General features: G+C 47.5%; 1 protein-coding gene across 3 annotated transcripts; it reads left to right on the forward strand.

Moving 5' to 3' along the window:
• The first annotated feature begins 219 nt into the window (after positions 1-219).
• CCNK (cyclin K) lies at positions 220-27954 on the forward strand. Of its 3 annotated transcripts, XM_032345234.1 has the most exons (12): positions 236-327; positions 1699-1803; positions 10959-11207; positions 11881-11962; positions 13367-13498; positions 18209-18314; positions 18825-18882; positions 19595-19764; positions 20064-20335; positions 21087-21120; positions 23790-23861; positions 26601-27954. In XM_032345234.1, the coding sequence occupies exons 3-12, from the start codon at positions 11011-11013 to the stop codon at positions 27224-27226; spliced, it is 1749 nt and encodes a 582-aa protein (XP_032201125.1). In that variant the 5' UTR covers positions 236-327; positions 1699-1803; positions 10959-11010; the 3' UTR covers positions 27227-27954. The 3 variants fall into 3 exon arrangements, with proteins under 3 accessions (XP_032201124.1, XP_032201125.1, XP_032201126.1); XM_032345233.1 differs by lacking the exon at positions 1699-1803 and having other exon boundaries at positions 220-327; XM_032345235.1 differs by lacking the exons at positions 236-327; positions 1699-1803 and adding an exon at positions 367-390.
• Positions 27955-27958: the final 4 nt, after the last annotated feature.

The following is a 27958-nucleotide window of genomic DNA, read 5'->3' on the forward strand; positions in this document are numbered from 1 at the left end:
CAACCGAACATGCTAACGGAACTTAGATACGGGAGGCGGGGCCTGAGCCGCCCGTTCCCCAATCAGCGCCTGGAATGGGTGCAGCCCAGCCAATTGTGGCCCCGAAGCCGGCGGGGGCGGGGGGGCCGAGACCGCTCTGGCCCGCAGGCCCAATGGCTGGGGAGGAAGCCCAGCAGAACCGTTGGGGGGGGCGGGGCGGGGCTGCGCCCGGTCGCTTGTTTTTCGACGCGGACGCAGCGCGATGACGTGCTTCCCCGACATTCCATGTCCAAAATGGCCACAGTCGGCGAGGAGAGACGTCGCTAAGGGGCTTGCCTGAGGCGAGGGGTGAGTGACCGACGGACCGCGGGCGGCGCCGCTCACCTCCGCTTCCTTGGAGGTCGGAGTAGGGTATGACCTCTTTCCTCCATCCACTGGCAGAGTCGCTTTTCTCGGATTCCGCCTCGCTCCGCTATCCCCCGTGCAAATCGAAGTTAGCGGGCGACGGCGGGGCTGCGGGACGGGCTTCGGGAGAGGGTCTGAGGCACGGGCGCGAGGCAGGGAGGCCGGCGCGGACCCTAAAAACAGAGAGCGACCCTCGGACTGAGGGGCGGTTAGGGTTCGGGGACTTTCTAGCAGGTGGGGAGGAGGGGCGGGGGTCTCTCCGCACGCGCAGGCACGCTCGGAGCCGCACAAGCGCAGACCACCCACGTCTTCCCACCAGTTCTTCGGCCGCGTGCGGGTCCCTGTGGTGGTGAGGCCTGGGGCTTCGCGAATTATTCCGCATCCGGGGTGCTCCGACTTTGGGAGCCGGAGGACCCTGGAGCAGGGTGGGACTGGGGATAAGGAAAAGGCACTTCCGCGATCAGATTCGTTCTCGCCGAGACGCGGTCCTTAACCGACCCTTGCCTGGGTTGGGTTTGTTATAAAGGAACTGTCCTTGAGCAAGTTGAGGCCTAAGTCCGGAGCTTGTCTAGAAGCTCTTAGACTACCACCAGCACGAAAGCGTGGTGGGTAGAGCTCCCTAAATTTGGACTGCCAGGTACACCGAGCCTTCGCTGAATCATCCGACTTCAGGCACGGGTTCTAAGAGCAGTTGCTCGAGAGTGGTGGGTGGTCTTCTGTGTTTTTAAGGTAAACTTGATAAAGCTCGTGTGTCTTGCACTAAATCGCTCTTTAGAGATATCTAGCCTAGTGCATTTCAGTTGCAGACGCTCATTACAGGTTTGTGGGCATGATGTTGTTAGAACGAAACCTCCAGGAGCACCTAGAACGCCGCGTGAGCTGTAGTAAGCTTTCTGGATCGCTGGATGACGGTCGTAGTGCTGGTATTGGTAGACATTTTGTCAGGATCGTTAGTGTCCTTGGGATCTTGCATGTTAAATAATCTCGATTATAAATGTAAGAGTTATCCTGGATTATTTTACTTTCTTCACAGTGAGAACTACTGATATCTAATTTTAAGTGGGGGAGGTTGTTGTCTCATTTTGATTATATTGGGATGCATTATTCAAACATATTAGTTGATTTTTTTTAGTTGATTCTTGCATAAAATATACTTAACATTTGTTTCATTTTGAAAATGTAGTTTGCGCCAACAAGCAATAAAGAAACATTCTAGTTGCTAATAAGGTCCTTAAATGCCACTTCTGAAATTGAATGTCCTGAGGAAAAGACTGGTCATGGTTCTGGCCTACTAAATGAACTACTTTACTTAAGGAGATTATGTTCAAAAGCATGGAGTTCACTGAGGAAGAAAAACGTTTTGTTTGCTTTCTCTAAAAACGGGGTAAGGACAACCAACCAAAAGGAATTAAGTTCAAGGTAATTTAGGAGATTAGAAAGAATATTAAGCTGGGGCGGGGCGGGGGGGGGGGTGCACCTGGGTGGTTCAGAGGGTTAAAGCCTCTGCCTTCAGCTCGGGTCATGATCTCAGGGGCCCTGGGATCAAGCCCCACGTCAGGCTCCTTCAGCTCGGGTCATGATCTCAGGGTCCTGGGATCAAGCCCCACGTCAGACTCCTTCAGCTCGGGTCATGATCTCAGGGTCCTGGGATCAAGCCCCACGTCAGACTCCTTCAACTCGGGTCATGATCTCAGGGTCCTGGGATCAAGCCCCACGTCAGGCTCTCTGCTCAGCGGGAAGCCTGCTTCCTCCTCTCTCTCTCTCTCTCTGCCTGACTCTCTGCCTGTTTGTGATCTCTGTCTGTCAAATAAATAAATAAAATCTTTTAAAAAGATATTAAGCTGGGTTAAATCCAGTTCATATTTTTAGGGTCAAATAAATTACATTCCAAAATTACAATTTTACTCGCAGGTAAAATTGTAAAATTGTCGTTCATAGGTTTTGAGGAATCAAAAAAACACAGTGAGAAGACCGGAGTCTGGTAAATGTCTCAGTGTTTGCAGAGAACAGTTAGATGGATGGCTCTTGGGGGCTAGAACTTGTTAAAATTTGGGGGATTATTTTGGGGAGAGCAAAAAGAGTTTGCGAATACTTAGGAGAGGAGAGCTGATTCCCTCAAACTGGCAGAGTTTTAACTAAAAAAAGCCAGGTGACATACATCTAATTACTTTTCTTAGAAGTTTACTGTACCCTGGTGGTGAATGAGGGATTGTTAGACACGGATCCATTCAATTTTCTTTAGGATCCTGAACGTAATCTCTCTTTCTTTCCTAGTAGGCACAAGAGATAAATGTGCCCTGGGTAAGGCCTTTTTGGATGGATTTATATCCTTTCCAATTACTGAACCCAAAATGTTGATTAATGGTTTGATGTCAGCCTTAAGAGAGGTCTTCAGAGATGACCTACAGGGCTCTGGTCTTATGCTTTCTTATTACCAACTTAAAATATATGAGGCATGCTTCTCAAATTAATCAATGCACCCAAAACTTGTAGCTATAAAGAATCCTTAAAAGTTGAAACAATAGACCAAAACTAATAAGATGTACATTTGCCAAGTTGAATTTACAGAAACTCAATTACATGAATTTGAGATAAGGAAGACTTGCCTTGAAAAAAAGGATTCTAGGATGTAATGTTCCATATGTGGAAGGGAAGTATAGACTTTCCCCAGATTGAAGGATCTAATGACAAATTGTGGCTCTGCCATTTAAGACCTTTGTGAATTAGGCAAGTTGTTTCTTGTCTCTTCAGTTCTGTTTTCTCCGCGATAAATTATGAGAATAAGAAAATAGAGCTTGCAGGCATGCTGTGTCTCAATGGGCACACAGTGGACATGGTGCTGAATATTAGTAACTCCCTTCCCCCATTTGCTATGAAGATCATATAAAAAGTGCTGTTTTCCATTTTGGTTGCTAACATTTAGGGGTTATCTTGAAACACTAAAAACCATGTTGAGAAAATGGAGATGTTTGTTTACCCTGGAGAAGAGAAGGGAGTGAAAAAATTCTCTTCACATATTCAAAAGGCAATCAGATAAGGGAAAGGTATTTTCAAGGCTCAGAGAGCAAGGTAGGAGCTTCAGAGCATTGTTGAAAGGTAGAAAGATCAATACAAGATAAATACAGGAATTAAGGTGCAATGCTATAGGCTGCCTGCTAAACAATTAACATCCCATTAATAAAAGTGGCCAGATGAAGGTTACCAAATATTACTGTTATTTTACAAGAGTAGTGCTCTAACCCCTGAGCTATGGAGCCTTCCCGTATTACTGTTACTTTAGAGAGAATTTCCGTACTGATTGATTAGTGACTTACACTGTGGTTTCCAAATTGTAAGTGTCCATAATTTTAAATTTAAAAATGCATTTATTCTTTCATCTTGTAAAATGATACATCCAAAGCACATTCCTGAAAAGTGTTGCCAAAATGCTTTGTCATGCTACTTGTTTATTGAGAGATTTTTACTTTGTGGAGCTCATAAACTTCTCTGTCATTTTCATGGTAATCATGAACTGCTAATGAGAAAACCTGTAACTTTAGGGTCTCATGCAAAAATAAAGAGTAACCTGGAACAGGGCTATAGAACTGATGTAAGAACTTTTTCAGGGGATGAATGATTCAGAGGGCTGTTTTTATTCTGTTTGTGTACATTTATTTTCACTTCCTCTCAGGTATTGGTTGGTTTGGCCCCAGAGTCTAAAGGCACCTACACGGGATCATTAGCATGGGGTTTGGCCACTGACAGCAGGCACAACAGGCTTGAAATCTGTTTGTGGTTTATCTGCGGGGGACTGGGATTATCTTCCATTCATGTTTCACCTGCACTGGTCCCAGCCCTTATCCTCACTCTGCCTCCCTCACTCTCAGTGGGTGACTTGGCACTCTACTTCCCAGTGGAGTTTTATGATTTATTTCCTCCCCCTTAAATGAGTTTTTTCCAGTATCTTCCTCAAACTTTTCCTTCCCTCTGTCTCAGAGCTTCCTTCCTAAGGTTAACTTGTTTTTAACTATGCTTTCCGTGACCCCTTAGCGAGTGAAGCCCTCAGTGGCTTATTCAGCCTCTAGCGGCTCTTTCCCGTCTTGATTCAGACTCTCCTTCTACTTTATGCTGAATAAACGAGAATAACCTGTCTCATAGCCTATTCATTCCTTGCCCTTGGAGTCTTCCTTCTCCCCCATTGCACTTCTGTAAAGATTCTATTTGTGCATGTGTATATTTCTGCTAGAATTATTGAGACGGTTCACATACCATACAAATCACCTGTTTGAATTAGTGTGTAAGTCAGTGGTCTTTAGTACAGTTGTGCGACCATTACTTTCACTGTCTCTAAACTAATCACCAAAGTAACCTTTCCTTAATTCTTGGTTCTTTAACATTTTTTTAAGCAATCGTCACTGTTGACTACCACATCTGGCTTATGGCCAGTATCCCTTGGTTTCTCTTGCAGTTGAAGTCGCAGATTTCCCACCTCTTTGACCATTCCTTTCCTTTCTTTCCTTTACTGATTCTTCTGCTTTCTCCGGTTCTATTCCAGACCCATCTGTGTTCACTCTCCAGCCCTCCACCTGTCATCATGACTTTAGTTGTCAATTCTATATAGATGCATCCCAAATAGATGTGTTCTTTCAGATTTCAATGGTCCCATTTATCTGTCTGATGGGTGTTTCCACACAAATGTCTTATGGGTTCTTCAAACCTAATATTTTTGGAAACAGACTTCTCCCTGCCCCAGGTCCCCCCATCAAAACCATCAAAGCTAACTCTTTCTCTTCCCATTTTTGTGTGTGTGTGTGTTTTTAGTATTACCTTTTCCGTCAGGCAAACAAACTTGAAATCATCTCTTGCCACTTTTTTTGCCCCACAGCCGGTTGTGGCGCTTCCTCTTTTCTTCAACACCATCTTGTGAGGACAAAGCCTTCATCATTTCTCCTACAGCTGCTAGAGTCTCCTAACTGGTTTTCTTCCTGCAAATCTCCAAACAGCCTCTGCTTCATCCATCTCTCCCCTTACCATACCTTATTATTTTTCATGGCACTTGCTACTCCCTGACAAGTAATAACATAGTTGTTTTCTGTTTCTACCACTACAGCATAAACTTGTGGTAGGGCAGAGACCTTGCCTCTTATTTCCTGCTGTGTCTTTGAGGCCTGGCTTGTAGTAAACACTCCGTAAATAGTTGAATGAGTAACTACATGCAGAACTGTTGGGTTAATGTATCCTAACATAGTATTCCCTACTTGTGTACTATGAATAAGTTACAGATAGTTTGAGATGTTGATTCCCTCAAGCCACTTGGCCACTTGCTTTCTGCTCCACAAGAATGTGCATGAATGTTTGTTACTGTTAATAATGAAAAACTGGAAATACCTCAAGTCTTCATTCACAGTAGAATGGATAGGTAAATTGTGTTTTATTCATAGAATGAATACTGTACAACAGTTTCTCAACTTCAACACTTGATATTTTGGATTATTTCATTCTTTTTGGAGGGTTGTTTCTTGCCTTGGAGAATGTTTGGCAACATTCCTGGCCTCTACCCACTGGATGCCTGCAGCAGCTCCCTAGTTATGACAACCAAAACTGTCTCCAGATATTGACAAATGTCCTTGGGGAACAAATTGCCCTTGAAAATCAGAATGAATGAGTGGTGTGCTTTATGCAACAACAAGGATAAACATAATGTTGATCAAAAGGAAACAGTTGAGACAGAGTGATACCCTGCCATTCCACAGTCTTTCAGAAACCTGCAAGACTAGTTGCTGGGAATAGACGTCAAGATAGTGGTTATCTTTGGGGGACACGGGATTAGAAGAGAAGTAAAGAGAATGCCCGGGATGTTGGCAGTTTTCTGCTTCTCAGCGGGATGGTGTTACACAATTGTGTTCACTTTGTGAACATTAGTAAACTATACACTTAAAATTTTCTTTCTGTAAGATGTAATGCAGTTACACATTGTTTGAATTTATAAATTCATAAGCAAGCATTCTTTGGCTGCTGAGAGAGTCTGATCCAGAGGGGATAAGGAGGACCTGGTCTGGTAAGCCGTCTGACCTGAGTCTCTCCCACTTTTTATGAAGTGAGAGAAGAGTACAGGGACTCCTTGTTTACCTGTGGTCTCGACCAGAAACCTGGTCACGTTTTACTGCCTTTACTGTGCAGGCCTGCATTGTCGCTGAACTTTTTGTGAGTAAATTGCAGACATGATACTTTACCCCTAAATACTTCATCCAGCCTGAGAACAGTCATTTTTGTATATAATCACAATATCATTATTACACCTGAGAAAGTTAACAGTCCCTAATAGCCTCTAATATACAGTCCATATTAAAATTTCCCTACTTGTTCAAAATTCCTTTTATAGCTTTCTTTTTTCTTTAAAAAAAAGGATCCAATCAAGATTCACATATTAGTTTGAACATTATGCTTCTGTAGTCTTTCCAGATCTAGGACAGTTCCTCCCATCTTCTTGCTTTTTCATGACTCTTTTGAAGCGACCAGGTCAGTCATCTGGTAGTGTCCCATTTCTGGATGTGACTAATAGTTTCCTTGTGCCATTTAACTTGTTCTTCTACTCCCAGCATTTACGGTAAACTAGAAGTTAGGTTTAACCAAGGTAGCTTGTTTGGATATAGCTTGAGCTTTCTGGAGGTAAGAATCCACAAGTGGTTGATATTTGCCAAGCTTGATTGTTTTTGTTAAGGTAAAGGTACTTTTTTCCACAATAACTAATACCAGTGCTAGCAAAGAAGACTCTTGGATCTTTTACAATCAGTCCTTGCAGTTTTTCTTTTTAATATTCACATTCCCTGAGTTTGTCCGGTGAGAGCTGATGCTGACTCCTGTGTCTTTTCGTAAGCTTCCTTTACTCTGAACACATCCCAGGCAGACCCCTACCCCGAACCAGAAAGGAGAGCGGAGACGTGGTTCCTTTTAGAGGGTAACAAGATGTGGGCCTTGATGTGTTTCTGACTATGGGAGTGTCATTGCTTCTAGATACTTCCGGTGGACAGGGCTAAGATATAGATATAGATATCGATATCTGTGTGTGTGTTTGTGTGTATTTTAGCCATGATTTATTGTGATATTTTCAATTAATATTTGACCTTACAGATTATCCCTTAACCTTTGATCTTGTGCATATATGTTTCCTTTGAGCTGAAAATCTTGATTCCTCACAACATTAACATTTATGTATCTTTGCTTTATCCTACAATAGACACACACACACACACACACACTTACGGGAAAGTTTAGGATTTCTTTGCAGTTCTTTAGTCCTTAGAATATATCCCACTTAGGATGGAACAAGATCAGGAATTACTTACGATGATTTTCTGGTGGTTTTGTTTCCAATTTGTTATACACTGGGTTTATTTTGAGTTTTAGGGTTTGCTTTTTTCTTTTTAGTTAAGTTCAAGAATATGTTCAGTATTTACATGATTTGAAAGCAAAGTTGCAGAAGGACTCCTAACCCAGCCTGTAAGAGCTTCTTCCAGGGGCTGTAGCTGGAATCGTTTGGGCAGCAAAGTAAATAATGACCATACTGGATTATAACTCAAAGAATGAAACAGATATTATTGAGTCCATACTAATATAAGTAAATGATTGAATAAATAAATGAGGGAGAAGGAACAGATCTTTCTTTAAAAAGAAACCAAATAATGTTGAAGTACGAAAGGAAATAGAAAGGCAGGCATCATTAGAGCACCGTGGTAATTGTTGCAGGCAAAATTTTAAGAAAAACAGGTAATTTCCTTAGTATTTTGCATTGCAAAATGTTTTCTCTAAAATGCTTACTAATTACTGTGGTAATGATAGTCTGTGTCCCCACATTCTTTGATACCCCTCCTTCCAGGAGATGTAGCCTAATTCCCTGCCCTCTAGGCCGGGCTAGATCTTGTGATTCATTTGTAAGGAATCGAAAATGGCAATAAGGAGAAAGCAGTGGCTTACAGGGAGAAACTGGGCACAACCCCAACTTCATATCAGCAGGGGGATGTGAGGTGAGGTGACGGGCACTTCAGCTCTGTGCCAGTCTTCCTCGGAACTCCAGGCTGTTCCTGGGAAACGTCAGACAGACCTAAACCAGAGACAGTTCAGTCACCCTAGGTTCTCTTCAGAACTGTTGAGCTCATGAAAAACCAGGAAAGACTGAGAAACTCTTACCAGAACATGCTAATACAGCTCCTAAATGCTGTGTGGCATCCTGGATTAGATCCCGGAATGGAAAGGGGATTTTTGGAAAAACTTAAAGTTTGCATCAAGGCTGTAATTGATAATGTACCAAAATTAATGTCTTAGTTTTGGTAAATGTACTGTGGCTGCTTAAGATATTAACATTGGAGGGAACAGAGTGAAGGGTATACAAGAATTCTTTCCTGTCTTTACAGCTCTTCTGTAAATCTATAATTATTTTCAAATAAAAGATACCTTAAAAAGTCAAAACTGTCTAAAAATGTATACCCAGAGAAGTACCCTTCCATTCTGTTCTTCCCTGTTCCCTAGAGTAACCTTTTCTTTGTAATGAGTTAAAAAAAAAAAAAAATAGAGATATTTATTCTAATTTCTTCTCTTTTCTTACATGTATACTAATGGACTCTCTACACTGTCTTGTGTCTGGCTGCTCCTGGAAATGTTTCCTTACCAGTACTTAAAGAAAGATCCTTTTCAGTCTCTTAATACCTGCCTGGTACACCATTAGTGTTGACGTTAACTGTATTTTATTCAGCCAGTGCCGTATTGAGGGACATTTGGGTTGTTTACAGTTTTTGCTATTATAAATGACATTTTTGTGAAGAATCTTGTGCATATGTTGTTTCATACTTGTAATGGTATTTCCAGAGTGGATTCTTCGAAGTGGGATTACTAAGTAAAAGAGCAAACGCTTATGCAAGTTTGTTAAGTAGTGCCAAATTCCCCTCTGTGAGAGTTGGTGCATTTTGTGTTCCCACCAGCGCTATATGAGATCGCCTGCTTCTCCCTGGCCTTGCCAACAGAGTAGTCACGCTTTTAGATTTTCTGCCAGCTACGAGTTGAGAAGTGTATCCCAGTATGACATCTGACTGTGAACTCTTCATACGTACTGATCATCTCTTTGTGCCCTTTGCATATTTACCTAGGCTAACTGACCCCTCAACCCCCAGTCATTGCCCAGTTCTGTCACACACACAAGTACATGTTAGTTGAAGAAGATTGCACTTCTCCTTAAACTTAATTTCTTCCTTTTGGAGGAACGATCAGATTTTTAGGGTTCCCAAGTACAAGGAAGAGGAGGGATGTACTCAACCTGCTGAAATGAGGCAGAAATGAGGGAGCACACAGAAGAGGTTAGGCTTCCAGATGAACTGATGCCTCTGGCCCAGACCCAAGGTAGGGAACAGATACATTCTTGCTGAGCAGACCAACCTGGATCTAATGGCCTCTAAAATCCTTCCACTGGCCTATTTGAAGATTGCTATTCTCTGATCACATTTACAGTTTACATATTCCAGTGGCCTGTTGATGAGAGTCCTTATTTTTTATTTTCTTTTCTCAATGGGGCCCTTTTTTTTTTTTTTAAGATTTATCCATTTGCATGCATGAGAGCGCACACGCATGCATGCACACAAGCTGGGTGAGGGACAGAAAGAGAAAGAAAATCTCAAGCCGACTCTCTGCTGAGCATGGAGCCAGACACAGAGCTCGATCTCATGACCCAAGATCACTACCTGAGATGAAAGCAAGAGTCGGACGCTTAATCCACTGAGCCACCCAGGCACCCCAGCTGACACTTTTAGAGAAAAAGAGGATGAGAAAGCTAGAACATACTAAAGGAACTCCTCCTTCCCTTGTGGGCCACCTCTTTCCTCCCGCTCCCTCATAATCCCTGCACCCGTACCTGAGTTGTGCTGCTCAGTTCACTGACTCCTGCAGATCTGAAATCATCCAATCTGGTGGCTTTCTTTCTCTTTTTCTTTTTCAAAGATTTTATTTGACAGAGAGAGACACAGCGAGAGAGAAAACACAAGCAGGGGGAGTAGCAGAGGGAAAAGCAGGCTTCCCGCCAAGCAGGGAGCCTGATGTGGGGCTCCATGCCAGGACCTGAGACCATGACCTGAGAAAGCACATGCTTAATGACTGAGCACCCAGGCGCCCCTCGGGTGGCTTTTCTAAGTGAAATGAAGTAAACCAAAAAAGCAGAATTTTGATTGGGTGGTAAATGGAAGAGATGGATAATTTTAAAGCCTAAGTCTTTTTAGTGGGATAAGACAGGCCCAGGTTTTACTGAAGAATAGAACTAGACCAGCGTTGAGGGGATTGGAGCTACTGAAGAAAGGCAGAAAGGTACATGAGACGGAAATGCTTTTCCTTACAAGCTACCATGAAATTTGGAATTTATTATGGTGTGGGTCACTTAGGTGTTAAGTTGGCTTTGGAGGTGAACCTGGGCTTCTATCAGTCACTCAGTAGTGTTGCCTCTCTGGGAAATTTTGTTCCAAAATTAAGTATAATCTGTGACTGTAGACTGTTTATAATAATCAGGATTGTTTAATATGAAAAGTTCCTTTCCTGCTTTGCTGTTGCTTCTCTTTTAGGTTTCTAACATTTTCAGAAAATCTTTTGGAAAGAACAAGTCTACTTCAATAAATGAAGGAGAATAAAGAAAATTCAAGCCCTTCAGTAACCTCAGCAAACCTGGACCACACAAAACCATGTTGGTACTGGGATAAGAAAGACTTGGCCCACACGCCCTCACAGCTGGAAGGACTCGATCCGGCCACTGAGGCCCGCTACCGCCGAGAGGGTGCTCGGTTCATCTTCGATGTGGGCACACGCTTGGGACTGTATCCTGAGTCTCCCTGGAATCTGTTATAGACAGGCTCCCCACCGCACCACCACCAAGAATTAAATTAGATATTATAGACAAAGTATATAGTACTGTCTCTGTACTGAAACAGTTCTTAAATGTTTATTTATTTATTAAGATTTTATTTATTTGATAGAGACAGCCAGCCAGAGAGGGAACACAAGCAGGGGGAGTGGAAGAGGGTAAAGCAGGCCTCCTGCAGAGCTGGGAGCCCAGTGTGGGGCTCTGTCCCAGGACCCTGGGATCATGTCCTGAGCCGAAGGCAGACACTTAACAACTGAGCCACCCAGGTGTCCTTAAATATTTTTATTTAAATGTTACTTCTCATTTACTTGGCTCTTCAGGGGTTTTCTGTTTCCCATTCATCATTTAAATGTGTAGAGTTAGCCGTTGAGTGAGTGGCCACCAGGCCCAGTGACTATAGTAGAAATGTACCTAAAGGAAGGTGAAGCCCGGCCTTGTTGTAAGTATAAACTTCAGCTTGACGATTGCTGTGTCTGACACCCTAAGATCCCCCTCGGCCCACTTGGCCACAGGTAGTATGTACTTTAACACTGAGTTTGTTTTTATTATTTGTCTTTATTTTTCTACTTTTAACTAAAAACATAACCAATAAAAATTCTTGGTAAAGTACTTAACCAGAACAACAGTCACTATGATACTCTGGCAACTGGAATAATTTATTTTCATCGCTTCTATATGTTTCATTCCTTCAAGCAATTCCCAAGATATGTAAGTGTTTGAGTTTTATTATAATTTTCTATCACATGTTACTATTTTCACAGTTTAGTGGACTGGTTATAGTAGTCTCTTTTTATTCTGTTTTCCCAGAAGGTATTTATTTTTCTATAATACATGCTATCTATAAGCAATCAAGTTGGGAGTTTTTTGTTTTTTTTCCAATTAACTATATTTAAATCTTTTTTTATTTAGGCCACTGTGGACCATAATCATATTGTGCTTTGTGTGGGATTTACTTCCTTCTTACCTTTCACAAGATAAATTTGGGCTTATAATTAACACACACACACACACCCGCAAAAAGGCTAAGATGGAAGAGTTCTTTATGCCGTATCACCCATTCTTCAGTTACTCCTTAAAAACGTCGTATGTCTTAATACTCTTTGGAGAGTCAGACAGGGAACCTGTAGCCAGGACGCATAGTATGACATGTACAGAACACAGGGTCAGTAGTGAAGCCACAGGAGAGGGAAGGAAGGAAGGTTGGCGCGTTCAAAGGAGAGGTTAATTACATTTTAGAGGGATTGGGGAAAACGCCAGTGAGAAGTTGCCGGCAGTTAGGTAAGCCTTGACTGCAGGTAGGGCGTAGACGTGCCGAAATGGGGCAGAGCAGTTAGTCCAACAGCAGCTGGCGTGAGCCTCGACAGCAGGACGCGCTGTTCAGTGTCGGCCCAGCCAGGGGTCCGCCTGGCAGGAGGGGAACGGTGGCGAGGGAAGATGGAGCCGCCCACAGTGAGCCTTGGAAGCTGGACCAGGGAAATCCGACTTTAGTAGGTAGACTGGAAAGGTATCGAAGGATTTCAGGAGGAAGACAACAGAAGTCTTACCAGGAAATTGGTCTGTTGGAGATCCTTCCTCTTACAGTTTTACCGAGTTTTGTGTACGTCTGCCATACTAGTTTGTGAAGTTCTAGAGGAAGGAGCCTGTAGCAGAATCAGCTTGCTGCCCCGCACAGCGTCTGACGCCCACTGCGCTCAGGGTCCCGTGGAGGGGCGTGCCGAGGAGGCTGGCGCAGGCAGAGAACAGCCAGAAGCCGCACAGCGAGAGGCCGGCGGTGTAGGGACGGCGTGGGGGTCCGGGCAGCTGCAGCAGGGAGAGAAAGTGCGGGCAGTGCTGTCAAGATGGATCCCACAGGACACGCATTCATTGTGCTCTTTTCCTGCAGCCAAGCTCACTATTCAGGGAGCCATTATCTTTAAGACTGTGATATAAAATGACAGTTTGTTCCTGTGAGTCGTCTCCTTCCTGGCATCTACTTTGTTTACATGTTGTTTTCTTTAAAAAATTAGATTTAAAATAATTTATGAAGTCAAATGGGGAAGGCCAAAAATTCTTGCTTCTATTTCTCTGTGAGTTTTGTTAACAATATCTCAAGAGATTCTGTCTCCGTTTTAGGTGACGGGAGCCTGTTGTCTCTTTCTGGCTGGGAAAGTAGAAGAAACGCCAAAAAAATGTAAAGATATCATCAAAACAGCTCGTAGTTTATTAAACGATGTACAGTTTGGCCAGTTTGGAGATGACCCAAAGGTAAGAATCTTAACTTCTTGCCTTCAAATCTTGATTTCTCGTAGCGGCATTGTGGTAAAGTTCCTTGTGTGGCCCCTGGATCTGCCAGTCCCCTGAGCCCTGGGGCCCTATGCAGAGGGTGCTCATGCTTGCTTTTGTCAGAGGGAGGAAGATGATGGGCCTACATTTAAAGCACTTGCTATTGCACCGTGCTGGGTACTTTGTGGGGGCCAGAGCACATTGGATATGCACAAAAGTCCCCTCATGACCACTGGCTCTCCTAGATCCAGAAGTGGTTTGGTTTCTTCAGTTCAGCAATGATGGCAGGGGCCCAGTCTCCAGCCAGCCTCTGGGCAGGCAGAAAGTACACATGATAGATGGATATGCACTTGGGTCTGCCTATGCTGTGTGTCTTTTTGCTTCCTAAGAATATTGGCAAATATTAACATTTGCTGCTATTTTCAGGCACCGAGACACCACTGTTGGACATACCATCCATCCTGTCCCTTCCCCACAGTCCCTGACAGCGTCAGGAGATGGCACTAAGATACTGTACACATACTGTCATTAGGTGTAAGAAGGCCAGTGTCAGAGACCAGGGGCAGCTTTCCTCCATCCTTGACTCTTGCCAGGGTCCCCCCATTGTAACCCTTCGGCTCCTGTGCGTCATGTTTCACAACAGTGATCGCAGCTGGTGGTGGGGGTAGATGTTAATCAGATAATCGTGCCGAGAACTGCCCGCTTGTCGACTGTAAGGTCTGAGAGAGCGAAGACCATGTCTGTTTTGCCTGGCGCCTGGCACAGAGGCTGGGCAGGGTGGGCACTCAGCAGCTGCTTGTTGAACGATGAGAAACTCAAAGGCGCAGGTAGGGCAGAGCTGACCGGGCAGGGAGGTTCGGCGCCGTCCACTCTTGCTTTTCCTCCCATGCTGCTGTTTCCCGCTACAGTAGACACCGCTGTCTGCCGAGCATTGCTGATAGGTGTGTGTATTAGAACGTGTTCATTCTCCTTGCTTCAAGGAGGTTACAGAGGCTCAGAATGCTTTTGCATATATTGTGGCTGCGATGAGTACTAACAACTCTATAAGTATTGTCCATATGCCTAACTCTGTTCCTTGTACCGATTTATAAATCTGTTCACCTGTTTATGAAAATGTGAGTCTGTTAGGAATTCTTGCTAACAATGATCAAAATGCAGTTTAATAGAAGTAATGTAACCATCGGTTACCTGTGGGTGTCTGATTCTGACGCCATAGCAGACAGCTGTGGGAACGCGTGACGGGCACGTGCAGCACACTGGTGTGTGTTGTCCTCGGTGCCTTTGGAGAAGTCCCCTTTGACTTCAGCCTTTACCCACCCACTCTACTTTCAGACCCAGAAACCAGGACCTGGTCATACAGAGTGAGGTAGAGGGTCTGCAGCTCCAGGGCCCCAGAGGTTGGGAAGAGGGGGATGGCCGTGCTCTTCAGACCTTTACAGCAGGGCCCAGCCTGTCCCAAGTGGACAAAGGGGCTTTGAAACCTGCCCCTCTTTCCTATCATGCACAGTCTCCCCAGAAACGATCTGGAGTACAAGGCCACACGAAAGTACCCTGGACCTGGGAGCAGTGAAGCCGCCGTGGAGGATGTTTCCTTTGCTTGAGAGGAGAGTGAGCAGGCCCGTTACTTGGGGGAGGCGGTGTGAGCAGTTAGTTAGGAAGAAGATCGGGGCTCGTGTGGGTCATTTTTGCCTTAATTAGCTTTGCTTCAACTGTGTGGTTCCCCCCCATCATATTAATTTCTCGTGTGTTCAGCAAATACTTATTCCAGCCACTGTGTGAGGCCCTAGACCTAAAAGAGGTGGCAAAATAGACGTGGCCTTTGCCATTCTTGAGCATTTTGTAGTGGAGTTGAGATAGATTTTAATGAAATAATCCTATAACTATCTGATTATGAGCTGTGGTGAATGCTATAAAAAGATTATTTAATAGTGTAGCGAGGGCGTTCAACCTGGGAACCTGGACAGGTCCCCCCAGACAAGTGTTGTGGGGCTGAGGGCAGATTCCCTGAGGAAGGATGCTGCACACAGACCTATCATTACCCCATTACTTGAATATTGGAAACATAAAGGGAGGCCAGGCCTCGGGCTATCCTGTAATACTGTATGGGCCACAGCCTCCAAACCTGTAGGTGCACTTGGTGAAAGGCTGTTCCTAATTTAGAAGTCATGGTGAGACTTCTGGGAAACAGGTGGTGACAAAACCAGGCAAAAACACGCCAAGGTTAGCAGGATGTTTTATATTGTGGGGAAATTTCTGAGGTGGTAGAAAGCTTTCTTGAGAGAATGCTTGCAGTGCTAGGGTAGAAGAACCTTTGTCCTGCCATGCTGCTTGGAATAGCTAATCTGAGAGAACCGTCTGTGTTCTGTCAAGTGAGGCCAACCTCAGTGTGAAAGCCGTTCCCGGATCCTCTTCTCTTTCTGGAGTTAGTGGACTTGTGCATCTGTTGGTGATGGGATTTCAGGCCTCTACCAAGCCCTGTCTTCCCAGGTGTAAAGTCATTGTCAGCACAGACCGCATTGACTGGGATGCCCCTTGTCTTTCAGTGCCGGGTGTGGCCAGGCTGCACAGCTGGGCTCAGGAGGTACCTATTTGTGGGTGTTAACTAGTTCCCAAGCACAGTGAAAGGGGAGATTCCATTTACAACAGCAACAGTAAGATAAAATGTCCGGAATGAAGCCTTGTAAGAAACTGTGGAAACCATGGGAGCTGAGGGAAGGAACTTAAAACCACTGAAGGAATGAAATAATTCCAATAAATAAATGTTTGATAAGAAGATTCAAAGTTAAAAATCTCCATTTTCCCTAAATTGTCCTAGGACTTGATGAGTTCCCAGTCAGAACACTGATAGCTTCCTTTTCTTCTGGACTGACACTCAGTGAAACAATACCAAAATGAAGTGTGGGGGACCACCACAAGTCATTACTGCCAAGATGACCAACAAAAGAAGGAACAGTGTTGTTCCAAAAAGCACCGTGGCCACGTGCAGCCTGTTCACCACACCAACAGCACCCATTGTGTGCCCAGGGACAGTGCCATCAAGAAATTCATTATTGGAAGGGCGCCTGGTTGGCTCAGTCAGCTAGGCGTCCAACTCTTGATTTCAGCTCAGGTCATGATCTCCAGGTTGCGGGATCAAGCCCTGCATCAGCTCCTCGCTGAGCATGGAGCCTGCTTAAGACTCCGTCTTTCCCTCTGCCCCTCCCTGCACTTATGCACAAACACTCTCTTTCCCTCTCTAAAAATAAAAAAAAATGAAGTTCATTATTGGAACCAAAGTAGTGGCCGCCACTGTCAAGGACATTTCCAAAATGAGTGATTTCAGTGCCTTTGTCCCACCCGTGCTGTAGAGGAAGCTCCTTTTCTATGTGAGACAGGCATCGTTCTCGTGACTCCTGGAAGGACCAAGTGCCTCCACCCCGTGTAGACCCTCAGGTGCTGCCCCACAACCTCCACCAAAGCCCATGTGAGAGCCAAGATATTATTAAGACTGAAGAAAAACTGTCCTCTGGAAACAGGAAAAGGAAAATTATACTTAAAAAGTAGGTAGGGGGGGTGACATGCGAAACAAGGAGTTATGATTACACCCTCCCTTCCAAACATGACATTCCTTTGATCCTCGGACAGAAGGAGACAAACATACGAGTAATCAGAAAAGGTTTTGTGTGTATGGACAGGTTAAGAGTGTAGTTTGCTAGAAGAGAAAGTGACGACATATTCTGTAAAAACACGTGCTATGTATGTACGTATCAGATACTGAGTCTGAGTTTGCGTGAATCTGCTTCATCGTCATTGCTTGTTTGCTTTTAAGTTTTCAGTAGAAATCCCTGAAGGATTGTGGTTTTTGATGGAAGTCTGGAAAGAAACTAAAGTTAAATTGTCTATAAAGTGAAGGTCTGTTTTGTAAAGAGGGGCTCGTATATGCAGAATAATGACATTTCCAGGGTGCCTGGCAAGCTCAGTTGGGGGAGCCTATGACTCTTGGTTTGAGCCCCATGCTGGGTGTAGAGATGACTTTAAAAAATAAAATCTTTTGGGGGCGCCTGGGTGGCTCAGTGGGTTAAAGACTCTGCCTTCGGCTCAGGTAATGATCCCAGGGTCCTGGGATCGAGCCCTGCATCGGGCTCTCTGCTCAGCGGGGAGCTGCTTCCTCCTTTCTCTGCCTACTTGTGATCTCTGTCTGTCAAATAAATAAATAAATAATCTTTTTAAAGTAATTAATTAATTAATTAAAATCTTTTGGGGCACCTGGGTGGCTCAGTGGGTTAAAGCCTCTGCTTTTGGCTCAGGTCATGATCCCAGGGTCCTGGGATGGAGCCCCGCATCGGGCTCTCTGCTCAGCGGGGAGCCTGCTTCCTCCTTTCTCTGCCTGCCTCTCTGCCTACTTGTGATTTCTGTCTGTCAAATAAATAAAATCTTTTTTTAAAAAAATCTTTTAAAGATTAAATATAATATTCCTAAGAATGTTTCCAGTGTTTTTAAAAAACCAGCTTCGATTGTTTCATCTTCGTCCTTTTAGTTCTTCTCAGAATTTCTCTTTGTCTCTGAGCAAGGTGAAAGCCTGGGAGGGCCGAGGAGAGAAGGGATGAAAAAGAGATGCTCAGCCGGAACTAGAAGAGAGGAAGTGGGAAAGCCGAATGCGGCTTCAGACCTGAGATGGAAATCCTATCCCAACAGTTGTTATTTTATTTTTAGGAAGAAGTGATGGTCCTGGAGAGAATCCTACTCCAGACCATAAAGTTTGACCTACAGGTGGAACACCCGTACCAGTTCCTCCTCAAATATGCAAAACAACTCAAAGGTAAGGGGGAGAAGTTACTTAAAGAACTTTTCACTGTGAAATCAAGTCTTTATAATGATTTGATGGCGTTCAGAGCATGCTTCTCAAAAGAGTTCGAAAGCAGAAGATTTGGGTCTGTGAGTGTGCGTGTGCGCGCCCGGGACATCAGGCTCCCAGACAGCCCGGTATTACTGTAACTGTTAGTACCGCTTCCTGTCAGCTACAGACAGATTCTGCGATTCAGTTGCCAAGTGATAGGAGGCAGGAAAATGAGTCAGAGTTTTTTAAATAGCCTAATAAAATCTGCCTTGGAGCAGGCTTCCCATAAACGGTGGTTCAGCGCAGGTCGTGTGGGAAGAGAGTAGACAGAACTCAGACCCACCCGTGTGCCCTCTGTTCCCAGGCAGCAGCCCTTTGCTGTGTGTTGGGGCGGTGCGGAGCGCAGCGTGGGTTTGAACTAAATGCTGCTTTTTATGCACTTTCTCACTGTTGCTATCACTACTAATTTGCCTTTTTTCTTCCTGTTTCTAGGTGATAAAAACAAAATTCAAAAGTTGGTTCAAATGGCATGGACATTTGTAAATGACAGGTACGTGTGTTCAAGTGTTGATCTAACTGTAGTTCTTAAAATAGGCAGGGACTGTATGGCTGATTGGATCCAGGCTCCCTAGTTTGTGTCAAGGACTCTGACTCACCCAGCCTGAAGGGCCAGCTAATGGCAGAGATGGGGCCAGCGTCCGGGAATTTGGCTTCCCAGCAGAGGGAAGCATGGCCATGTCTGGATAGAAGAAGCAAAAATGTCATCCCCAGTTTAAAACATAGTCCAGAACACCAGAGAATTGTGACAGCTAAATACTTAGAACCCGTTTGGTTCTGCACAAATAGAATGCCTTGTAAATGGTTTTAGAGCCTTGCTGTTCTTAGAGCCAGGGATCCAATGAGGTGGTGTGTGCGGACGGATGGCCTCTGCGTGGAGCTGCTGTCATCTGAAATCACAGTTCAGTGACGAGGATTTCAAGTTTGACGGACATAAGCTTGTTCATTTGTATTTCGTGGTACAGCAATTTTTTAACGTACTAGCATTCTGATTCTTCAAAGAACATATTAGTAACTGTGGCTAAAGTAACTTATTTTGGTACCTTTAGAAGACTTAAAACTTGCTACTTTTATTTCTAATGCTTTATGTGGTCATTTAGAGAGGAGTAAGCAAACCGACATTACGTGTGGCATCTGCTCTCCATTCATTGGATAACATAGCTGTTTGCTCCAAGTCACATCACCTCTTTTTCTTGTTGAACTAGTCTCTGCACGACCTTGTCACTGCAGTGGGAACCAGAGATCATAGCAGTGGCAGTGATGTATCTCGCAGGACGTTTGTGCAAATTCGAAATACAAGAATGGACCTCCAAACCCATGTATAGGAGATGGTGGGAGCAGTTTGTGCAGGATGTCCCTGTGGACGTTCTGGAAGGTACTGGCATGCTGGGCTTTCCTAAGGGGCTTCCACGTTTGGGGGATCCTTCTCTGTCAGCCTCAAGTCCCAAGAAGGGAATTCCCCACATAGGTAAATGTAAGCCGTTCTTCAGAAGCACCTTTATTAGTTCAGTTCTCTCCTAACGCCTGCTCTAACCACACTGTGCACAGCAGAGTTTGGGAGAATTATCCCCTCTCATTGGTCCCTGTAGGGGAATCCTAGCTGAAAGGGAAATGGGCTGATTTTTCCCTAGGCAGATGAATTTGTGACAAATGTAATTATTGTCCACCATTCAGACATCTGCCACCAAATCCTGGATCTGTACTCACAAGGAAAACAACAGATGCCTCATCACACACCCCACCAGCTGCAGCAGCCCCCACCTCTCCAGTCTACACCACAAGTGCCACAAGTGCCACCGCCCCAGCCGCCTCAAGGCTCTGACCCACCCCCGCCACAGCAGAAGGATGCACAGCCGCCTGCCCCACAGCCCCCGCCGCAGCAGGCCCCACAGCCCAAGAAGCCGTCCCCACAGCCCAGTCCTCCCCGCCCAGCGAAGCGAGCCGTGGTGAGTGGGCCAGGCGGCCCCGGGAGCGGCCGGCTCTCCCGGGTGTGGGAGTGGCCAACCCCACAACCGAGCACAGTCCCTCTTCTGATCTTCTGAGGACTCATGCAGGACACTGAGCCAGGGGCACCCCGACCTCTCCTTCTGGCTGCGCATCCACAAGGAGCCTGAGAACTGTGGTCAGAGGAGGGGGGCCACAGGCAGCCGGGGAGAGCTCCATCCCCCTCCAGCCACCACTGCCTCTGTGTGTGTGTGTGTGTGTGTGTGTGTGTGTGTGTGTGTGTGTGTGTCCCCCACTTACCGGCAGGGTATCACATCTGTGTGCTACCTACTAACATCAGTCTCTCCAGTCTCTCTGGCTTTTCTGTTTGCTGCTCTGAGTGATGTGGAGAGTTTGTGGAAGTTTCTTCCCCCAGCAACAGCCCGGCCAGTAGGAGAGACCATGAGGGACAAACACATGTCAGCAAACCACTGATCAAATTTAGACCAGCACATTAGAGGCCCTGAAACTTAGTGTTGTTTGGAAGCTACTGTTGGAAATCCTCGGGGGTCCCATCAGACCCGGGAAAGGGAAGGAGGGAGGAAGCAGAGGGTGGCTTCTCAGGTGTCTCTGCCCTGCAGCCCTAAGCCGGAGCTGGTTCTTACGTGGAGCCGGAGCAGCTGTTGCTGTGAGTTCGTTAGGTCCTGGGTCATCTGTTCTTCCTCCCTGCACCCCCAGTCTTGGCTAACACGTGTGTGTTCTCTCTTGTAACAGGTTGTTTCTCCCAAAGAAGAGAACAAAGCAGCAGGTAACTTCCCATTCTAAGGGGGCTTTTTTAGTTTCTATGTCCGTTTATCAAAACTTCAAATTCTTAGTTAACATTTCTGCAAGATTTAGATTGCCCTTAAAATTTATCATTATGGTCCATCCAAAACTTCACCCTCCCTGCCAGAAAAAGTGCCCTGTGTGTTCAGATTGTATTCAGACCAAAGTTATCAAAACACAGGAGCAGCGATAAAAGTGTACTTAGCAGCCTGTGTACACATGTGGTCACGAGCGAGGGAGCGGGGATGCAGCAGCATTCCTCGCTGGAGGTTTGGTTCAGCCCACCACGGTGGACCGATGGGGGCCTGGGGTCCCCATCTTGAACACCAAGTGGCAGAGTGGGGGGTGGACAGGATGGCAGTGACAGGCAATGCTGGTGCCCAGAGAACTACCCTGTGCCCCAGCCCTGCTGCTTATGTGGGCCAGACCTCTTTTAAATACAGCTTAGGTTTAGGTTTGGGGTTTTTTTGTAGAGCCCAAAGTTGGTTAATTTGTTTCTACATCGGAAACAAATGGAAAGGGCAAGTAAAATCTAGAAGATCACAGAACAGAAATTTAGAAGCATTTGTCCATGTGTCTTGGGCCCTGATGTGCTGAACTCTTGGAAGGCAAGACAGTGTTTACTCAATTTCTGTTTGTCTTTTGCTTAGTTCCAGGGTGGGAGTTCAGTGAATGATTTATTGAACTGTTGTGAGATCTCCAAGTTACAATAAAGCTACATTTCTCTCAGGGTCTTTGGGGAAGTGCTGAGTTCAGTACAGGTGAATTTTTCTTCTGCTCCATCTGGGCAGAAAGTAAGTGTGAGACCCAAGATCGGGCTGTGCTGCTTGCCATGTGGATATAAACTGAGCTGAGCTGGTGTGCGGTATAAGGCAGAAACAAGCCAGTGGCGACCTTGGAGGAAGACGGGCCTTTGAGCACCTGGGGCTGAGCTGGGGGGTTGAGCCTGTAGGTGGAAGGATGCACGTGGGCACAGGAGTGGGACAGGTGGACAGGAGGTCTTACTGTATGAAGAGGTAAAAGCGAGGAGCTCTGCTGGGACTTAAAGTGTGACTAGAACCAGACTGGAGCCAGAGTCCATGTGGGGGAGTGTGGATGTTTGCATAGGCAGCGGGAGCCACTGAAGATGTTTGAGCAGGAGAATGGCAAAGTCTGAGTTCATTTTAGAAAATTTGCTGGCGGCAGTTATAGGACAGATGGTTGGGAATGCGGAGGCGCTCGCAGGTCTCTGAGTGAGACGTGGTGAGGGCAGTCAGGGTAACGGCCTAGGGCCCGCAAACGGAGGGTGTAGACACAGCCTGCAGGTAGGACCTTGAGCAGGCTGTCTGCCCTGTGTGACTAGCTGCAGGTGGCTTTCAAGCCCTGAAAGTGTAGCCATCCCAAATCATGGTGTGCCCTTTGTGCAAAATACACGCCAAATTTCTAAGCGTTACTAAGAAAAGAAGTGTAAAAACTCTTACTGATGAATATTTATGTTGATTACACACTGAAGTGATCAAATTTTTATACATTAGGTTAAATATTAAATTAATTCACATCTTTTTAAGGTGACTCCCAGAAAATTTAAAATCACAAGTGTGGCTCTTCTCTTTGGGGGCAGCACTGATCTAGACAGCTTCAGCTTGGCTGGAGGGCAGGGTCACAGGTAGGCATCTGATGTGACAGTGACGGCAGTCACAGCAGAGGTGGGGAAGGCGTCATGTGAGCTGCTGGGTGGAGCTCAGAAGTCAGGTCCACGGCTTTAGGAGAGAGAGCAGCTTGAGGCATAGATTTACAGTTCATCCACCTAGAGGAGAGGGGACTTGATCCCCCAGAAAGCGAATACAGACATATCCCCGAACTTTGAATATTTGGCCTGTTTGGAACAGGAAGCAGGACAGGCTCAGCGACGCTAGAGCAGAATCCCCTCAGAACAGTGTAGAAGCCAGAATAATGTGAGCTTCTGGAAGAAAGCGTCAAAACATACAAGCCAGCACAAAGACGAGAGTTCTTTTTCCATGAGGTGTACTTTCCCTACTCCCTACCCTCATAAACACCAGCTACTGGGCTTGGTATAGCCTGGCGTAGTGTTGTCGCTGTGGGTGCTGGTGGCCTGCAGCCTCTGGGTCTCTCCTGGCGTCCTTAACGTCCTGCTTCTGACATGCTGCCACCGGGAGCATGTGTCTGTGAGGAAGAAAATAGACTTAAAGTGTGCACAATGAAGAATACAAAGGTGGTGGCTTCTCCCGTGAGCCCTCGGGGCTGGGTGACAGGACTGTGCTCTAATCCTGTAGACCCGGTAGACAGACAGACAGACATATACTCCCCATAACTGAGATGGTACTCTGCTTCTCTCCTTGTTGGGAGGCCTTGTCCAGGACCGTCCGCAAGGGAGTTGGGTAGATGTGGAAACAGCTGTGAGAAGCCAGCGGCCTGATTATTTGGGCTGGAGGATGTGTGTTAGACTTGTTTGGTTCTGGTGAAAGGATTCGCACCTCGCGGTTAGGCTGAGGCCTCCCTCACTTTCCTGAAGCCTTGGTTAGATTGGTTCTTTTTCCCCAAAGAAACTTCTGAATGGCACATTTCCCTTTTTCTTCTTCCTTTTTGTCTTCTATGACATGTTTATTCACATGAAGAAGTAAGTTGTTTTTCGATATCCTTTTCCTTTTTTAGAACCACCACCGCCTAAAATCCCCAAGATTGAGACCACTCACCCTCCGTTGCCTCCGGCCCACCCTCCTCCAGGTGAGTGGCTGCTCAAAGCAGTGTGGGAGGCCGGCCTTCCTGTCTGCTCTTTCAAAGGGCTGACTTGGGGAGGCCTGGGACAAGTCCACAGAAGGGAGACTTGGTAAGCGAAAATTTTAAAAGAAGATAGTGACCAAGTATCTTTCAAAAAATGGTGTGTTTGTCTTTCACAAACCAGATCTTTTGAGGATGTTATAAATTCCAGGTATATCTGGATATTCTCTGGCCTGTCACGTGTAGAAGGGCTAAGCTACGCAGGATAAATGTAGAATCAGCTTCAGGAAGACAAAGCCCTGGCAACTTAGGAACATTGACCCGGCAGGATCGCTGTGGGTCTTAGACCCCAGTCTCCCGCGCTCTGCTTCCTGGGGGCGGGGTGCTGTCCGGGTGCATTTGGAGGAAGGAGCAATTGCTCGGAGTCGAGCGGAGAATAAAGCGTGAGGAGTTCCCACCCGGACTCAGGGAACCAGGAAGCTTCCTTGGTGCCACGTAAGCCTGGAGGAGAAGCCCTGTGAGGGATGTAGCATTCTCTTCCTGGGACAGCGCTCTGGAGGATGGAGCAGGCCGTGGGGTGGGCAGGAGTCGTGTGTGTTCTGAGCATTGCTGGGCCAGCCTGCCTCACCCAGGGGCTCGCCCTGGGGCTCCTAGCGCCACGTGCCTGTGGCAGAGGTACCACGCATTCTCTTTTTTTCTGCTTATGGTCAGTCCTAGCACTTTAGAAGATTAGGGAAAGTAGGGGCATCATTTGCTACTTTGGGACAAATCCTATAGTCCTCAGTCTAGGATGAAGCCTGCTTAAAAAGACACCTACAGTGGGTCATTTCTGTACTTCCATGGCGTCTCCGCCACAAGCAGGCACGGATCCGCATCGCCTGTGCCAGGGGTGTGGCTGAGACGGGGTGTGGGGTCGTGGGAAGCCCAAGGCAGGGAGAGCTGCACACTGTGGTGCGGGGGTGGCCTGAGCATGGTGTCGGGAGCCCTGCAGAATGCACAAAGCTGGCAGGAGGGGTGAAGGCACCGGTAGCAGGCGGTGGGAGCCGGCTCGGCGGCCGGAAGGGCCGCGGTGGGGGCTGCGGTGGAGTCTGGCAGCTGCAGGTGCTGAAGGCGGAGGTGGAAGCAGAGGGGTCGGTGCGCCAGGCCGCAGGGGCTCATTCCCGCAAGGTCCCGTCACTGCTTCATAGGGGCCTGTGGCCGAGGGGAGGCAGATGGAAAAGAAGACTCAGGCGGAGCAGGGGTCTATGGTTCGGGGAGCCACAGGTCCTGATGAGGCGCAGGAGGCGCATCCTCCCCAGGGATGTCTCAGAGGGCGGCGGGTGGCGGCAGGCATCAGAGCGAGGAGAAGAGCGCGCAGGTGCCTGCCCAGACCGCTGTTCCGGGTTCGGTTACAGAGGACAGGCGAGTGAACAGGAGGTGACTTGTGGCGGTGGCACAGTGACATCTCAAAGACGGACGAGCGTGTTCGTGGACCCAGGCACCCTAGACTGACACAGGAGGAATTCAAGGTGGTGGACCCTTTGTCCACAGGCCTCCAGTTCACACTCTGTTCCCTCGTTAGCTTCGGAGCTAAGAGGCCACTGGCCCTGCCCTGGAGCCCAGACACAGTTCTCCATAGGCTTACCCGACCTTCCGACTTGGCTGGGCGTGCTGGTTCGTTCAGGCCAGGCCCCAGGGCCGTGGCTGGTGCTGAGAGATGCGCTAGCCAGCCGGAACCGCTGCCCTCACGCACGTGGCGAGAGCAGGGAGGGTCCCGCAGACACCACAGCGCCGCCCTGGGCACGTGACACATCCGTGTCTGTGCAGCCGGGGCTGCTCCGAGCTCCAGGGAGCGCATGAGGCCAAGTGCTAGGAGACCCAAAACCCCCTTCATGGCCCTCACTTTCTTGTGTTCTCTGGACCCTGAGATCTTGGCTCCTGTGATTTGTCTTTGACTCTGGGCTGCCATAGGAATTATCCAAAGAGCACACTTCCGCAGTGATTGGCCTCCTCTGGTGGGATGTCTCCAGTGTGCTTGTCCAGGTGTCTGGTCGTGAATGCAGAGGGGAATCGCAGGGGGAATGTGTGCAGGGAGGCTGTGGACGAAGGGAGCCCCATGGGAGGGCAGCCCCCCAGAGCTCGGCAGTGCTCCCTGACAGTACGCGCTGGGGGCTGATGTCCCTTCTCTTAGTGAACTCGAACCAGAATTCCCCCTTTGGTGGCTTCATCGGGAATGTGACACTTGCTCATTGTGTTTTTTAAATGTTGCCTCATTCACTTGACCAGCTCGCAGGCTCTGCGCTCGCTGCCGGTGCTGCAGACAGGGAGGTGACGCGGCCCCGGCCTCGTGGTCTCTAGAGGCAGAGACAGGCAGGCACAGGGCCCCGCTCCCACCTGTACTAGCAGGGGGACTCCCTGCACTGCAGGCACTGCCTTGGCCCGAGTGGTGAGGACCAAGGGAGGGAGACCCGGCCATGCTGCGTGGAGGGGGTCCTTTGCAATGGCATCAGGCACCGGCCACAGAGGGGACGGCTGCTCACTGTTCTCTGTGCAGTTGGCCGTGGGGGAAGAGCAGCAGCCCTGCCAGTGCTATAATGGGGGCAAGAAAGTGGGGGAGGGTCGGGGAGAGCACGAGAACTGCCGTGTGGAGCTCCTGGCTTCCGGGGCGGCCTTCCCCACCCTGAGGTCATCAGTGGACACGTCCCCTGCACAAGCAGACCCAGGAGCCAGCCCAGGGCCAGGCAGTAACTTGTCTCTTCTCTGCAGACCGGAAGCCTCCCCTCTCAGCTCCCTTAGGCGAGGCAGAGCCCCCGGGCCCCGTGGATGCCAGTGACCTTCCCAAAGTCCAGATCCCTCCTCCGGCCCACCCAGCCCCCGTGCACCAGCCGCCACCGCTGCCACACCGGCCGCCGCCGCCGCCACCCTCCAGCTACATGACCGGGATGTCTACCACCAGCTCCTACATGTCCGGAGAGGGTTACCAGAGCCTGCAGTCCATGATGAAGACCGAGGGCCCCTCCTACGGCGCCCTGCCCCCAGCCTACGGCCCACCAGCTCACCTGCCCTACCACCCCCATGTCTACCCCCCCAACCCGCCCCCGCCACCAGTGCCCCCTCCCCCAGCCTCCTTCCCTCCACCTGCCATTCCTCCCCCAACTCCTGGCTATCCCCCGCCTCCCCCCACCTACAACCCCAACTTCCCACCCCCGCCCCCACGCCTGCCCCCCACCCACGCAGTCCCCCCTCACCCTCCTCCAGGCCTGGGCCTGCCACCTGCTAGCTACCCACCTCCAGCTGTCCCCCCAGGAGGACAGCCGCCTGTGCCCCCACCCATCCCCCCACCTGGCATGCCTCCCGTTGGGGGGCTGGGGCGGGCAGCCTGGATGAGATAACGGGATGCCTTTTTTTCCCTTTGTTTTTTAACAGATGTTTTTCTAATCAACTTGAAGAGTAGTTTAAGTGGGTAAGCAGCAGGGTACCTTATCTATTGCTAGAGAGTTGCAGTATGGGAAGAAACGGACCGGAGCGGAGATGAAATTGGGCTGGTCCTCCACATCTGGAGAATGGGGCCAGCGGCTTTCAGCGTAGCCTGGGCAGCGCCAGTCTCGATCCCACCGCACGTTTGGTCTCAGCTGGTGGAGTCCTGCACTGGGTTCTTTGTACTCATGGAAACGTTGACCAGCCATATTGGCTCAAGAAGTAGCTTCAGTAAGGAGTGAATTTCCTTCTAGAAATCAGTGCCTATTTTTCCTGGAAAATCCATTTTAAATAGTCCAGTCCCATCTGAAGTCAAGCTGTTGTCATCGCTTTCATTCTGTGACGTTTTTCCCCAACGCCCAGTAGGTCAGACGAACCACAGTTCTGACTTAGAGACCGTTACGTCCTTTGTATTAATCTTACTTTGAAGGGGTTGCCTTGTTGGGTGGCTTTGTTCTTTTTCTTCCAGAGAGAAAGGGAGAAATGTACTTGGAAAGTAATGTATGTTTACATCAATTTGCAAATTCCTGTACATAGAGATATATTTTTTAAGTGTGAATGTAACAACATACTGTGAATTCCATCTTGGTTACAGACGCGGCTCCTTCGGTCAGTTATCCAAATAAACCTGTTGTGAAACGACTTGT

This window comes from Mustela erminea, chromosome 5, assembly GCF_009829155.1.
Source record: "Mustela erminea isolate mMusErm1 chromosome 5, mMusErm1.Pri, whole genome shotgun sequence".
Classification (NCBI taxonomy): domain Eukaryota; kingdom Metazoa; phylum Chordata; class Mammalia; order Carnivora; family Mustelidae; genus Mustela; species Mustela erminea.